The 15,347-nt window shown below is 46.4% G+C and overlaps 3 protein-coding genes across 3 annotated transcripts; 1 reads left to right on the top strand and 2 right to left on the bottom strand.

Moving 5' to 3' along the window:
* Positions 1–1,561: 1,561 nt before the first annotated feature.
* Positions 1,562–2,527, bottom strand: LOC115578186 (uncharacterized). The gene is made up of 2 exons (XM_030411061.1): positions 2,099–2,527; positions 1,562–1,955 (listed from the first exon to the last, which is right to left on the bottom strand). Exons 1-2 carry the CDS (start codon positions 2,475–2,477, stop codon positions 1,594–1,596), a joined length of 741 nt encoding a protein of 246 aa, XP_030266921.1. The 5' UTR covers positions 2,478–2,527; the 3' UTR covers positions 1,562–1,593.
* A 678-nt stretch (positions 2,528–3,205) lies between these two features.
* LOC115578183 (uncharacterized) lies at positions 3,206–7,273 on the bottom strand. The gene is made up of 4 exons (XM_030411058.1): positions 7,135–7,273; positions 5,186–5,376; positions 4,309–4,716; positions 3,206–4,142 (listed from the first exon to the last, which is right to left on the bottom strand). Exons 2-4 carry the CDS (start codon positions 5,343–5,345, stop codon positions 3,781–3,783), a joined length of 930 nt encoding a protein of 309 aa, XP_030266918.1. The 5' UTR covers positions 5,346–5,376; positions 7,135–7,273; the 3' UTR covers positions 3,206–3,780.
* On the top strand, positions 6,337–14,301 carry LOC115578185 (piggyBac transposable element-derived protein 4-like). The gene is made up of 4 exons (XM_030411060.1): positions 6,337–6,665; positions 6,871–7,737; positions 10,517–10,751; positions 14,269–14,301. Exons 1-4 carry the CDS (start codon positions 6,337–6,339, stop codon positions 14,299–14,301), a joined length of 1,464 nt encoding a protein of 487 aa, XP_030266920.1.
* The last annotated feature ends 1,046 nt before the right edge of the window (positions 14,302–15,347 follow it).

Raw genomic sequence — 15,347 nt, 5'->3', positions numbered from 1 at the left:
CCTTGTGCTGTTACGCGAAAACGGATGGAGATGGATGTGGATTTCTGACACAATGTAATCCCACCAGTCAGTTTCTTTAGTTCAATATAGGTCTTTTATTTCATTTTGTAACACACATTGACATGACATGTAGATTGACACAGTTTGACATTTGTTTTTGTTTTTTGTTTTTTTTATTGTCATTTTACTTTACAAACACTAGCACATCTTCCCCAGACATCTCTGGAAGGTCAAAGGCGTGCATGTTAAAGGAGGCCACCACCAATGAGATGAACTCCCGGTTGGCTTGAGGGATGGTAGCGTCGCTGCACAGTTCCTGCAGTATCCGAGTCATAGCGGCGGTATCGTCCTCGTTCATCCAAAAGTCGGCACATTCCCTTCGAACAGCTGCTTGTATTGCATCAGTAGGTCCAGGGCGCAGTCGAAATGAAGGATCCTGTTCTTGTAAAGGGGTGTCGTCGCCACGTTTTTGAGATGCGCGACCTTATCGCCGAGCGCAGAACGCACCTTCTCCGTCAATTCCACCACGGGAGGATCTCTCCTGACTGAAACGAAACAATACAAAGAAACACATGCAGAAAAAATATTACCTTAGTTGAGCAGCAGCAGCAGCAGCAGCAGCCTCGATCAATTTGCTCAGTATAGCACATACTCACCAGGCTCCCCCTGGGATCCGCATTCTAGCAGGTCTAAATACATGTATCTATCCACCTGAAAAGCGACCCGTAGGAATTTCATTGCGCTTTCCTCGCTCTCGAGGTAGCAATCGATGAGTTTGGGCATCATCTCAACCTGATTGATCTTGCAGTGATAAGATCTGAGGAGATCATTATCCGAATCTCCTGTCCGTAAACGAGTCACATAACTGCTCATGTCGCTGTGTCTATCTGCTATGTCAGGCTTGCACATCTGCAACATCTGGATGCGTGAAGTCCACTTGATTGAGCCTGGGCTCTGGGCTATGTCGGCTTCCGCCTTTAGCATTTCTTCCAACACTTTGTCCACCGCGTTCACATCGACGGGGCTCGCCATGGTCACAGGTCACTTGTGTGTAGCACGCAGGCTTTTAGTACACAGAAAGAGAGAGAGAGAGACACAGAGAGAGAGAGAGAGACACACACAGAGAGAGAGAGACACAGAGAGAGAGAGAGAGAGAGAGACACACACAGAGGGTTGTGAATAAATGGAAAGCTGTTGCAGCTCCGCAGTCTACTTGTATTTCTATACGCATGTGACGCGATATTATCCAACCTGTGCTGTACTGTTGGCATTGGCAAGACTGTGCTGTTACGCAGGGGACAGGGAAATGAGTCTAAATGTCATCTGACATGTTTGGTTGGGTTTTTGTTGGGTTTTGTCTTGTTTTTTTTTTTTTTTACACAGCCTGTGCTGCGCCTTTCACCATTGGCAACCTTGTGCTGTTATGCGAAAACGGATGGAGATGGATGTGGATTTCTGACACAATGTAATCCCAGCAGTCAACCAGTCAGTTTCTTTAGTTCAATAGAGTTTTATTATTTCATTTTGTAACACACATCGACATGACATGTAAATTGGCACAGTAACATTTTTATTGTTTTTTTTTCTTCATTTTTACTTTACAAACACTAGCACATCATTCATAGGCATTATCGGAAGGTCAAAGACGTGCAGGTTAAAGGAGGCCACCGCCAACGAGATGAACTCCCGGTTGGCTCGAGGGATGGCGGTGTCGCTGCACAGTTTATGCAGTAGCCGAGTCATAGCGGCGGCATGGTGCTGGTTTAACCTCAACTCTGCATATTCCTCTGGAAGCAGCTGCCCGTATGTCATCAGTAAGTCGAGGGCGCAGTTGACACGAAGGATCCTGTTCCTGTAAAGGGGTGCCGTCGTCACGTTTTTGAGATGCTCGACCTTATCGCCGAGCGCAGAACGCACCTTCTCCGTCAATTCCACCACGGGAGGATCTCTCCTGACTGAAACAAAACAATACAAAGAAACGCGTGCAGAAAAATTGTTACTTTAGTTGAGCAGCAGCAGCAGCAGCGGCAGCAGCATCAGCGTGTGACCATCCCTCCCCTCGAGGCCTTGATTATTTCGCTCGAGAGTATACACTCACCAGATTTGCCCCTGGGTCCGTCTTTTAGCAGGGCCAAGTAGAGGAATCTCTGCACCTGAAATAAGACCCGTAGGAATTTCAGTGCGCTTTCCTCGCTCTCGAGGCAGCGATCGATGACTTTGCGCATCAGCTTAACTGGATTCTCCTTAGCGCGATAACAGTCACGGAGCTCAGCATCTGACTCTGAATCCGTCAGGCTATGATCCAGAAAGCGTCCAATACCATGGGGTTTCTCTGCTATGTCGTGCTTCCACGCCTGCAACATTTGGATGCGCGAAGTCCACTTGATTGAGCCCGGGCTCCGGGCTATGTCGGCTTCCGCCTTTAGCATTTCTTTCAACACTTTGTCCACCGCGTTCACATCGACGGGGCTCGCCATGGTCACAGGTCACTTGTGTGTAGCACGCAGGCTTTTAGTACACAGAAAGAGAGAGAAAGAGAAAGAGAAAGAGAGAGAAAGAGAGAGAGAGAGACACAGAGGGTTGTGAATAAATGGAAAGCTGTTGCAGCTCTGCAGTCTACTTGTATTTCTATACGCATGTGACGCGATATTATCCAACCTGTGCTGTACTGTTGGCATTGGCAAGACTGTGCTGTTACGCAGGGGACAGGGAAATGAGTCTAAATGTCATCTGACATGTTTGGTTGGGTTTTTGTTGGGTTTTGTCTTGTTTTGTTTTTTTTACACAGCCTGTGCTGCGCCTTTCACCATTGGCAACCTTGTGCTGTTATGCGAAAACGGATGGAGATGGATGTGGACTTTTGACACAATGTGATCCCGGCAGTCAACCAGTTTTTTTTAGTTCAAGAGTTTTTTTTTTATTTCATTTCATTTTATAACACACATTGACATGACATGTAGAGTGACACAGTAACATTTCACTTTTGGCAACCTTGTGCTGTTATGCGAAAACGGATGGAGATGGATGTGGATTTCTGACACACTGTGATCCCAGCAGTCAACAACCAGTTTCACACATTGACATGACATGTAGAGTGACACAGTAACATTTCACTTTGGGCAACCTTGCGCTGTTATGCGAAAACGGATGGAGATGGATGTGGATTTCTGACACAATGTAATCCCAGCAGTCAACAACCAGTTTCTTTAGTTCAAGAGTTTTTTTTTATTTCATTTCATTTTATAACACACATTGACATGACATGTAGAGTGACACAGTAACATTTCGCTTTTGGCAACCTTGTGCTGTTACGCGAAAACGGATGGAGATGGATGTGGATTTCTGACACAATGTAATCCCGGCAGTCAACAACCAGTTTCTTTAGTTCAAGAGGTTTTTTTTTTATTTCATTTCATTTTATAACACACATTGACATGACATGTAGAGTGACACAGTAACATTTCACTTTTGGCAACCTTGTGCTGTTACGCGAAAACGGATGGAGATGGATGTGGATTTCTGACACAATGTGATCCCAGCAGTCAACAACCAGTTTCACACATTGACATGACATGTAGAGTGACACAGTAACATTTCACTTTTGGCAACCTTGTGCTGTTATGCGAAAACGGATGGAGATGGATGTGGATTTCTGACACAATGTAATCCCAGCAGTCAACAACCAGTTTCTTTAGTTCAATATAGTTTTATTATTTCATTGGTAACACACAATCGACATGACATGTAAATTGGCCCAGTAACATTTTAAGTTTTTTATTTCTACTTTACAAACACTAGCACATCATTCAGAGGCATCGTCGGAAGGTCAAAGACGTGCAGGTTAAAGGAGGCAACCACCAATGAGATGAACTCCCGGTTGGCTCGAGGGATGGTGGCGTCGCTGCACAGTTTCTGCAGTAGCCGAATCATAGCGGTGGTACTGCGCTTGTTTACCCCAAACTCGGCGTATTCCTCTGGAAGCAGCTGATTGTGTGTCATCAGTACGTCCAGGGCGCATTTGACATTCAGGATCCTGTTCTTGTAAAGGGGTGTCGCCGTCACGTTTTTGAGATGCGCGACCTTATCGCCGAGCGCAGAACGCACCTTCTCCGTCAATTCCACCACGGGAGGATCTCTCCTGACTGAAACGAAACAATACAAACAAAGAAACAAACAAAACACATGCAAAAAATTATTACTTTAGTTGAGCAGCAGCAGCAGCAGCAGCAACAGCAGCAGCAGCAGCAGCGTGTGACGATCCCTCCCCTCGAGGCCTCGATTATTTTGCTTTCGGTCGCACATACTCACCAAACTTGCCCCTGGGTCCGTCTTTTAGCAGGTCCAAGTAGAGCAATGTCTGCATCTGAAAAAAGACCCGTAGGAATTTCAGTGCGCTTTCCTCGCTCTCGAGGCAGCGATCGATGACTTTGTACATCAGTTTAACTGGATTCTCCTTTGCATGATAACAGTCGAGGAGCTCAGCATCTGACTCTGAATCTGTCAGGATATGATCCAGAAAGCGTCCAATATCATGGTGTTTCTCTGCTATGTCGTGCTTCCACCCCAGCAGCATCTGGATGCGCGAAGCCCACTTGATTGAGCCTGGCCTCTGGGCATTGTCCGCTTCCACCTTCAGCATTTCTTCCAACACTCTATCCACCGCGTTCACATCGACGGGGCTCGCCATGGTCACAGACTTTTGGTGTAGCACGCAGGCTTAGTACACAGAAAGAGAGAGAGAGAGAGAGAGAGGGTTGTGAATAAATGGAGAGCTGTTGCTCTGCAGTCTACTTATATTTTGTGTACGCATGTGACGCGATATTATCCAACCTGCGCTGTACTGTTGGCATTGGCAAGCCTGTGCTGTTACGCAGGGAACAGGGAAATGAGTCTAAATGTCATCTGACATGTTTGGTTGGGTTTGTGTTGGGTTTTTTCTTTTTTACAGCCTGTGCTGCGCCTTTCACTTTTGCAACCTTGTGCTGTTACGCGGATTTCTGACACAATGTAATCCCAGCAGTCAACCAGTCAGTTTCTTTAGTTCAATAGAGTTTTATTATTTCATTTTGCAACACACATTGACATGACATGTAGATTGACACAGTTTGACATTTTTTTTTTTCCATTTTACTTTACAAACACTAGCACGTCTTTCATAGACATCTTCAGAAGGTCAAAGGCGTACCATAGTGATTCTCTGCTATGTCGTGCTTCCACGCCTGCAACATCTGGACGCGCAAAGTCCACTCGATTGAGGAGCCTGGGCTCCGGGCATTGTCGGCTTCCGCCTTTAGCATTTCTTCCAACACTTTGTCCACCGCGTTCACATCGACGGGGCTCGCCATGGTCACAGGTCACTTGTGTGTAGCACGCAGGCTTTTAGTACACAGAAAGAGCGAGAGAGAGAGAGAGAGAGAGAGAGAGGGTTGTGAATAAATGGAGCAGTTTGTTCTGCAGTCTACTTACATTTATATACGCATGTACACATTTGCTGGGGGTGGCCACGCAAACCCAACAGACTCGACACTCGGTGTCAGAGGAGCGGTCGGCAGTCAGACACTCGGCACTTGATGGTCTTGCCAAAACAAAAACTCGCACCGTTTTGTCTATCCGAACGCAATGTTGCCAAACAGGCACTGTTCTGTATCACTGACGCGATGTCAGCCAACCAGAAATGTTGTGCAACCGACACTGTCAAGTCGTACCGATGCGGCGTTATCCCACCGTTACTGTTTTGTATCACTGACGCCATGCCATCCACCCGAGACCGTGGGTTTCACGGCTAAACAGGTCTTGGATGAGATTTCCTCACACGCTAGGGGACACTACTCTGATTCAGAAGAGGACGTGTCTGAAGAATCGGACGTGGTGGAGGAACACGAGGGTGACGGTTGTGGCGCAGGAGAAGAGGCTGAGGCTGAGGCTGAGGAAGAAGAAGGAGAAGAAGAAGAAGAAGAAGAAGAAGAAGAAGAAGAAGAAACTGAAGAAGAAGAAGAAGAACAAGAAGAACAGGTAGAAACATACATGTCCAAGAACAACACTATCAAATGGTCCTCTGTGGCATTTTACAAAGATCGCAGGATAATAGGGCAACGCGATGATGATGCCGATGTCGATGATGATGCCGATGCTGATGCTGATGATGATGATGATGATGACGACAATGTCAGAGATATAAGGCTAAGAAAGAGAAGAAGGAGGAGAAAAGGGGCAACAACAGCAACAGCAGAAGCAAACCCACCGGGACCCACCGCGTACGCGGTTGCCAATGCCCACGACATTGTGTCGACATTTCTCATGTTTCTCACTCCGGCGATAGACAAAATCGTGCTAGAAATGACAAATCTGGAGGGTTTCCGAAAGTACGGAGAAAACTGGAAAGACATGAGTAGAACCGACTTGCGCGCCTACATAGGGCTGCTAATCCTAGCAGGTGTCTACAGGTCCCGAGGCGAGGCCGCAGCCAGTCTATGGGACGCGGAGAGCGGTAGGGCAATTTTCCGTGCCACCATGCCTCTCAAAGTGTTTCACACTTACTCGAGAATGCTACGCTTTGACGATCGCGAGTCGAGACCCGAGAGACGCGCCACTGACAAACTGGCAGCCATAAGAGAGGTGTGGGATAAATGGCCCAGCGGCTTCCGTACCTCTACAACCCAGGGCCTGTCATAACGGTGGATGAGCAAATGGTTCCCTTCAGAGGTAGTAGTAGTAGTAGTAATAGCTGGCATACAATAAATGCTATTGTTTGCGTGTGTGTGAGTGAAAGAGTGAGTGAGTAAGTGAGTGAGTGATTTGACATCAATTATTGTGTTTGTTATTCTGATTCCTTTTTTTTCCCTTTGTCTCTTTCTCTCTCTCTCTCTCACACACACACACACACACACACACACACACACACACAATAGGTCGTTGTCCTTTCCGACAGTATATGCCAAACAAGCCGGCCAGGTATGGAATCAAGATATGGGTGGCGTGTGACTCAAAGTCAAGCTACGCCTGGAAAATGCAAGTCTACACCGGGAAGCCGACCGCCGGCGGTTCAGAGAAAAACCAGGGCATGAGGGTTGTGCTCGATGTCACAGAGGGGCTGACGGGTGGCCACAAAACTGTCACGTGTGACAACTTTTTTACCTCTTACGAGCTCGGACAGCGCCTCTTGGAGAGGGACGTCGCCATGGTCGGCACGGTCAGAAGAAACAAGCCCGAACTCCCGCTGGCGCTGCTCGCCTCCAAGAACAGACAAGTCTTGTCCTCAAAGTTTGCATTCACATCCACCACCACTTTGGTGTCCTACATGGCAAAGAAAAACAAGAACGTCATGCTCATGAGCACCTTGCACACAGAGGCTCCCGACGACGACGCCGCCGGCCGTCGCAAAGATGGGAAACCGGCCATCGTTCTAGACTACAACAGCAACAAAGGAGGTGTGGACAACTTGGATAAGGTGATTGGAACATATAGTTGTAGAAGAATGACCGCCCGCTGGCCCTTGGTCATCTTTCACAACATCATCGATGTTTCTTCGTACAATGCCTTTGTGTTGTGGCGAGAGATCAACCCTGGCTGGCTGCCGGGTAAACGAAACAAAAGGAGGCTGTTCCTGGAACAACTGGGAAAGGCGCTGGTGACTCCGCTCATCCAAAAAAGGGAGCGTTTGCCTCGCACGGCAGCGTCCGCCTCGGTCGTGAGAGCTGTTCAGAAAAATAGTGCTAAATGTCGTGATTGGCCTGAGGAGCAAGAGGACGAAGATAAGGAGGAGGACGAGGAGGAGGAGGAGGAGGCTGCAGAAGAAGAAGAAGAAGAAGAAGAACAACAACAAAAACGAAAAACCAAACAAAGAAAAGAGCAGCAGCAGCAGCAGCATCAGCAGCAGCCCATGACAATGACCACCACCACCACCACCACCTCATCAGCTGTCAGCCCACCTGGAACACACAACAAGAGAAAGAGGTGTCAGATATGCCCAGCAAAGAAGGACCGTAAAACACAGACTGTGTGCTCTGGTTGCAAGACATTTATATGCAAAGGATGTACACTGCCATACTGCCCGACCTGTGCGCATTTCAATTTAGGAGCTGACACAAGTGGTGGAGAGGCTAGAAGGAGACATGTCTGACTGACTGACTGACAGACTGTGACCCTCTGTCTTCCTTCTACAATCACACTAGATTTTACTGCTGCACTACTGTGTGTAGTCTCGAGAAGGCGCTATAATGATAAGACATCCATCCTGCCCCCCTGCCGCACTAGCGCTGTTGTCCTGGCGGGGTCACTGTGACTCTCTGCCTTCTACATTAGCGTTGTCTTGGGGGGTCACTGTGACCCTCTTGCCTTGTGCACTAGCGCTGTTGTCCTGGCGGGGTCACTGTGACCCTCTGCTTTCTGCACTAGCACTGTTGTCCTGGCAGGGTCACTGTGACCCTCTTGCCTTGTGCACTAGCACTGTTGTCCTGGCGGGGTCACTGTGACCCTCCGTCCTCTGCATTAGCGTTGTCTTGGGGGGGTCACTGTGACCCTCCGCCTTCTGCACTAGCGTTGTTGTCCTGGCGGGGTCACTGTGACCCTCCGTCCTCTGCATTAGCGTTGTCTTGGGGGGGGGGGGGTCACTGTGACCCTCTGCCTTGTGCAATCATATTGCATTTACTGCTGCAATACTGTGTATAGTCACTAGGCGGCGCTGTAACGATAAGACACCAGCCCTGTTCCTGCCGTTGTCCTGGGGGGGTCGCTGTAACCCTCTGTGAGGTGAAATGGAAAGACATCACGAGGGTTAAGTTTTGTGGTCCTAGCTTCAGAAATGTGGAAATGGAGTAAATGGAGCATTTGAGAGCTACTCTTGTCGGTTAGCGGTCGATTATTCAAAAACTGTAAATCCTACCGATAAAGTAGACACATTGGGAGAAAGAAGACGAGTGTGGCTACAACTCTGGAAAATATCACTGTTTTTGAGCCTAATTTGTGGCCAGGATCATCACGGAAAGAGAAAATTTCAGTGCAAATTTTTGAGTCTCACTCACTCTGTCAGTTGGCCTTCTCCACTCTGCTGCACGAACATTCCTCCATACACAATCATTGAAAACCCTGAATTTTTCCAAAATCACTCACCGTCATTCAAGGATCACAGTTCAAAAACTACACATCATAGGAAAAAACTTAAAAAACTCAGGACTTGTGCCTACATTTTAAAGCTGGAATGGTGTTTCTACGTGAACGTATGCCAGAGCAGGAGATGTTTGAAAAACATCGCAGATTTGCGACTTTTTTGACCTTGTCCCATTCATTCCTTATGGGAAATTTGTTGCAGTTTTTCGCGACTTACGCCTCAAAAAATTTGGACACCTATAGCTCTGCTATAGAGGTGTCCGTAGTGGGCTGGCGAGCACAGCCCACTAATAAAACAGCAACATAGTCAACAATAAGACACATTTGATAGAGCAGAGCCAAGTAAAGAGTTTAAGATCAACATTTACAAACAAACATAAGGTGCAGTTAATGCAGTAAGGGTGAGTAGGCTAGTTTAAAAAGATGTGTTTTAAGAGCAGTTTTGAATTTTGTAATGGAGTCCAGTAAGCGGATGTGAGATGGGGGGGAGTTCCAGAATTTGGATGCAGCATGGGAGAAAGCCCTGGCACCCATCATGCTGAGTTTGATGACTGGTGGTGCCAGTAAACCTGCTGATGAAGATCGCAGGGAGCGAGAGGGTGTGTAGGTTGGAAGCAGGCCTGTGAGGTTAGGAGGAGATATATTATGCAGAGCTTTAAATGTTGGTAGTAAAATTTTAAAGGTAATCCGTTGTGAAACAGGGAGCCAGTGTAGTTGAGTCAGCAGGGGAGTGACACGTTCAGTGGACTTGGAACGTGAAATAATCTGTGCTGCAGCGCTCTGGACCAGTTGTAGTCGGTTGATGAGTTTGTTGGGGATGCCTGCCAGGATTGCATTGCAGTAGTCAATGAGTGATGTGACCAGAGCGTTGACTAAGACTTCTGTGGAATGTTGCGTTGATGCAGGGCGTAGTCTGGAGATATTTCGAAGATGGAAAAAGGCAATCCGGGAGACATCGTTAATATGACTGGAGAAAGAGAGGGTACTGTCAAGAATAACACCAAGGCTCTTAACCTGTGTGGAGACAGGTATGGTGGCGTTAGCAATGGCGATTGAACAGACATTAGTTTTTGAGAGTGTGGTTTTAGTGCCAATGAGGAGTAACTCAGTTTTACTGCTGTTTAATTTGAGGCAGTTGTTTGTCATCCATAACTGAAGATCATGGAGACACGCAGTGAGGGTACTAGAGGGGAGAGTAGAAGAGGGCTTAGTGGACACATAGAGCTGAGTGTCATCAGCATAACAGTGAAAGTTGATGCCATAATGCCGAAAGATATTGCCAAGAGGTAGAATGTAAATGATAAACAGGAGTGGCCCCAACACTGAACCCTGTGGAACTCCGTGGTGAACAGTGGAGCTTTCTGACCAGCAATTTTGAATCTGTACATAATGTGTCCTGTCCGCAAGGTAGGAGGCAAACCACTGATACACGTGCCCCTCAATCCAATGCTAGCCAGACGATCCATGAGGAGCTGATGGGACACAGTATCAAAGGCTCCAGTGAGGTCCAGGAGGATGAGGATGGAGAGCAGACCGGAGTCAGCTGCACGGAGGAGGTCGTTGGTGATCTTAACCAGAGCTGTTTCAGTGCTATGTTTGGGGCGAAAACCAGATTGGAATTGTTCAAGGAGGTTATTGTTATCAAGGTAGGTTTGAATTGAGATGAGACCACTCTCTCAAGAATTTTGGAAATGAAGGGCAGATTGGAAATAGGTTGGTAGTTGTAGGTCAGCAGAGTCTAAGCCAGGTTTTTTCAGAGTTGGTCTGATTATGGCAACTTTCAGTGAAGGGGGAACAGTACCAGTGGAGAGAGAGGAGGTGATAATGGAGGTTACCAGTAAAATGATAGAATGCATGCTTTGACTAGGGTTGTGGGAATCCGATCCAGGTGGCATGTGGAGGTATTGGACTTCTTAATGAGCTCAGAGATGTGATTTTCAGTTGGTACACTGAAGTCACACAGAACAGTAGATGGGGACAGTTTCATGGTGCTTCGTGACGGCTAATCAGGCTGCATCATGTTAGCAGAGGCCAGCTGCTCATGAATTGTGCTGATTTTGAAGTTGAAGAACATCAAAAAGGCAGAGCAATGTTCATTGGAAAGGTTATTGTTCAAACCGGTTTCAGGTGGTGTGAGTAGCCATTTCACTGTAGAGGAGAGAGTTCTGGTATTCCCTTTGCCTATGTTGATGATATCTACATAATAGGAGGTTTTAGCTGTTGAGAAAGCATTTTTGTAATGAAGTATGTGATCAGAATACATTTGTTTCTGGACAACAACAAAGTGCTTCTACACGGTTGCACTGAATCCCGGTGGCGAGAGAATCGGCCCCGCTCTGCTGTTGCCATTTTGCAGAAACGTTACTGCTCCGTTTGTTGTGGTCCCACTCACTAAACAGTCCGCGCGCGCTAAGGTTCCGGTTACGTGTTTTTTTTGTTCCGGTCTTTCGGAAAGCATCAACGTTGTATTGTTAATGTGACGGGAACAGAAAGGGTTAATTAATAAGAGTGGATAGAACAGATAACACTGGACACAGCAGTTAACCACTTCTCCATCATCACACTAAGCTGACAGAACTGAGCAGTTTATTGACGACATCTTTCAGGGTTGCGTTAGATGAAGGATTTTATAGGTTTATTCATGTTGACTATCCCATAGGTGCGGCCACACGGCTGCTACTTATCTGAAAGTATTTGATATTTGAGTAGAAAAGAGGCAGAGGCCTTATGGATATGGAAATTCATCAAAACACTCGCATATACGTCAGCGTAGATGAGAGCCAATTGGGCCAAGTCCTGACGTCATGAAGGTGGGTCTAGGGTTGCACAGTACCTGGAGAGCAACTGCGCAACTGCTCTGCAGCAGCCTTGCTCCCGCGATAACTTAAGGTCATGTGACATCGGATGCGGAGCAGAAACCACTCCCATCCAGGTCATCATGGACACACCAGCATGCATCACGATTTAAGCAGCGCTGCTCAGCACTGCGTGATCTTGAACTCGCCTATTGTCACATCGATGAATTGCGCCCACCTCTAATTCTGTGTATTCTGGTAATGAAGTACTTGACATTAGTTGTGCATGTAGTCCAAGAAGTACTAGAAAGTAAGTCCAGCCGTGTAAGACTTCATTTAGTTCTCCAGAGGGGACAGTTGATTTCTCAAAAACTACACAAATAAAGTAAAATGAAATAAAAATTGAGCAACTTAACATACCAAAGTTGGGACATGGGCTAGAAAAGACCCAGAACGTTGTGGAATGCTCCATAAACACCTATTTGGAACATTCCACAGGTAAACGTGTTCATTGGTAAGAGGTGTCTTTATTGGTATGAAAGGGGCATCCTCAAAATTCTCAGATGTTCACACGAATGGATTCAACACTTTATGAAAACTGGGTAAATAGTCCTAACCGTTTAAGAAATGGTTTTTAAGGCACAATCAAAAAGAATTTCACCATCTGCAATCCAGAGACTGAGAGACTCCAGAGAAATCTCTGCAAAATACAGGCAAGGTTGAAAGCCAATGTTGAATGGCCACATTAAGTTTTTGGGAATGAAAAGGTGATGGACGACGGTGGAAAACATGCCCCTGTCCAAATGTTTTGCAAGCATCAAATTCAGAATGTGTATATTTGTGTATATTAACAAAAAAAATGTAAATTAATCAGTCTTAACATTAAATATATTGTCTTATATTGTAGTTTTTCAGTAGAATTGAAAATAATTTTCAATCATTGCCTTCTGTTTATATTTGCAGTTTAGACAGTGTCCAAGCTTTTCTGAAATACGGGTTTTTATTTATAAGGCAGTCATATTAATGCATTTAATGTACCTGTTGAAAACTGAAGTTAATATATGCTCACCAACAGTGTGAAACTGCCGTTAACACATAGCAACAATTTTACTTCAGCTTATTAGTGGTCATCACAATATACTTGGCGAAAGGAACTAATATGTTTCCACCTAGTCCTTTCCCTTCTAACGCCACCATGGTAATTGACTCTTCATACTGTAGTTGCAGTTTGCAACCATTACTTTTAAAGTTACATATTGCCATTACCTACTTTACCAGAGGCATCACTATGTCTGGTGGTTCAACAAATTACATTTTTCTCACCAGTGTCCAACTGAAATTTTCAAAATTTTACATTCAGCCACTCGAGAAAATAACACAAATAAATATAATTATTAATAGAATTAAAACTGCAAGCAGTGATGTACGGGCCCTCGCAGTCCGCGCGTGTCGGGCTGCGGCGTTGTCGGACTGCGCGCTCACCTGTTACAGGCATGTCATGACGGGAAGAAAACAAGCAGTGAACATCATGTCAATCGGATGATGTTTGTCTGACTTCCTGTGTCCGGTGGGTGGCGCTATGGATATGACACAGTATTGATGCACAGATCTATTCATGGCGACTCCCTCTAGATTCCTGAGAGATTTGGCTGAGATAGGAAATAGTATGAAGAAGTTATTAGGACTACGACAGGACAACGATTCATCTCTGCTCTCGGCGGACATTTGTTTCTCCATCGCACTGATCATTTTGCGGGACACTCTCTCGTGTCATGCCCGTTTGCTGATAACTCATTCCTGCATGTTTATCTCAGGCTCCTCGCTAGCCTTCTTCCTCCCTCCTGCAGGCAGCGTGGCCCTGTTGCTGTCCTCCTTGGACAGACGCTGAAGCTCAGTTTCTCTCAATTTCTTGGGGTCGACAGAGAAACGTCTAGCGGCTGCTTCTCCCGAGTTTTTCTCTGCATATTTTACGACAGAAAGTTTGAATTTCAAGTCGTACTTTTTATTTTTTTGCTGCACCAAAGCCATGGTGATCATCAGTGTGATACTGACTGACAGAAAGCAGCACAGTACGTGTACAAGGCGAAGAAGAAAAACGTGCAGTGTCTCCCTTGATTTGTAAAAAATAAATAAATTAGACTCAGCATTTGTTTGGAACCGGCGGCTATTTATCAAAATATACACCTGCACCCGGCGTTTAAAGGGGACCCTGCGGTTAATTGAAACCTGGCTATTATTTGGTAATATACGGTACATTTACACCCCGCTCTGTAAGCCAGGGCGGGAACGGCGGCAGCCATGCGCATCCGTGATTCATTTGCAGCCTGGACGCGGAGTGGTGTGTGTCTCCTCTCTGCTCTGACTGCAGGCTGGACCGCTGCGTGAGACTGACCGCCTGTGAGTGCTTTTGGACGGGGGAGGGACTCACGGCAGTATCTGCTGCTCGTTGAGCACAGCATAGACATATAAAGAGTCTTTATGTCTATGGAGCACAGTAACTGCAGAGTGATACGTGCTTTCAAGTCAGAGTCTCCAACACACACTCACCCGTGCTCTCTCTCTCTCACACAGACACACTCACCCTCGCTCTCTCTTTCACACACAGGAGAACGTCGAGTGGGTTTTAAATGTCGGCGCTGTTGTGTGTGAAAGATAGTTAGAGACGCCAAGACCCGCCTTACGTTGCTTCTGATTGGTTTATACTGCGTGGTGCCTTCCGTGGTTGGTTAGATTTAGGCACAAAGGACTGATGGATTGGTCTGGGATTGGTTATCTTGGTCAGTCAATCAGAGTTACTCGAACTACGGCAATCCGCGAGGACCGAAGTTTATTATCATAAAAAAAATAAATATAGAGTATTGAATGGGGAAATATAAGCGTGAGAAATGTCAAGTGTGGCGTGTGGTGTGAGAATGGGTCAAATTGCGTGACTGTCACACTCAAAGCGTGACGCTTGGCAGCTCTGGAATGGGGCCATGTATCGTGAGATCTTTTTGCCCCACTGTATAAGGGCTTGATGCTTGACAGCAAAGGGGAAAAATGGTGTCCGCCGTCACGCCCACCAGGTATGACACAGCTGAATGATTTCAATAACTTTTGTTCTTCAAGGCATGAAGATGATACTGAGTTAATGTGAAGACTGTGGTGTTTAAGCTCTAGGACAAGATAGTTTTCAAAGTAGGCATGAATTTGTCAAAAAACGCCGCCACACATCAAAATGGCTGACTTCCTGTTGGACTGAGAGTATGGCTCCAGATGGGTTTTTTGTGTGTCTGGTCATGATGAATGTGCGTACCAAATTTTGTCCTTCTATGTGCATGTAGGAGGCGGGGCATCACAATAGGGGGCGGTACAGAGCCCGCAGGTCACGACCACACCCCATGACAACACAGATCTTTTCAGGGCGACTCCCTCTACATTTCTGAGAGATTTGGCCGAGATAGGAAA

Source organism: Sparus aurata, unplaced genomic scaffold (assembly GCF_900880675.1).
Source record: "Sparus aurata unplaced genomic scaffold, fSpaAur1.1, whole genome shotgun sequence".
Taxonomy (NCBI): Eukaryota; Metazoa; Chordata; class Actinopteri; order Spariformes; family Sparidae; genus Sparus; species Sparus aurata.
Note: the sequence above shows the minus strand (reverse complement) of the source record. Positions and strands in the feature narration are given on the sequence as shown.

Excerpts from the sequence above, each read along its gene's own strand:
- LOC115578183 (XM_030411058.1), bottom strand. The coding sequence starts at position 5,345 with ATGGCGAGCCCCGTCGATGTGAACGCGGTGGACAAAGTGTTGGAAGAA. Across the intron at positions 4,717-5,185 it reads CATAGCAGAGAATCACTATG|CCTGCGTGCTACACCAAAAG; the intron begins GTACGCCTTTGA and ends CTGTGTACTAAG. Across the intron at positions 4,143-4,308 it reads CGGACCCAGGGGCAAGTTTG|TCAGGAGAGATCCTCCCGTG; the intron begins GTGAGTATGTGC and ends GTTTCGTTTCAG.
- LOC115578185 (XM_030411060.1), top strand. The coding sequence starts at position 6,337 with ATGACAAATCTGGAGGGTTTCCGAAAGTACGGAGAAAACTGGAAAGAC. Across the intron at positions 6,666-6,870 it reads ACCTCTACAACCCAGGGCCT|CACACACACACACACACACA; the intron begins GTCATAACGGTG and ends CTCTCTCTCACA. Across the intron at positions 10,752-14,268 it reads AGGAGGTTATTGTTATCAAG|GCTGGACCGCTGCGTGAGAC; the intron begins GTAGGTTTGAAT and ends CTCTGACTGCAG.
- LOC115578186 (XM_030411061.1), bottom strand. The coding sequence starts at position 2,477 with ATGGCGAGCCCCGTCGATGTGAACGCGGTGGACAAAGTGTTGAAAGAA. Across the intron at positions 1,956-2,098 it reads CGGACCCAGGGGCAAATCTG|TCAGGAGAGATCCTCCCGTG; the intron begins GTGAGTGTATAC and ends GTTTTGTTTCAG.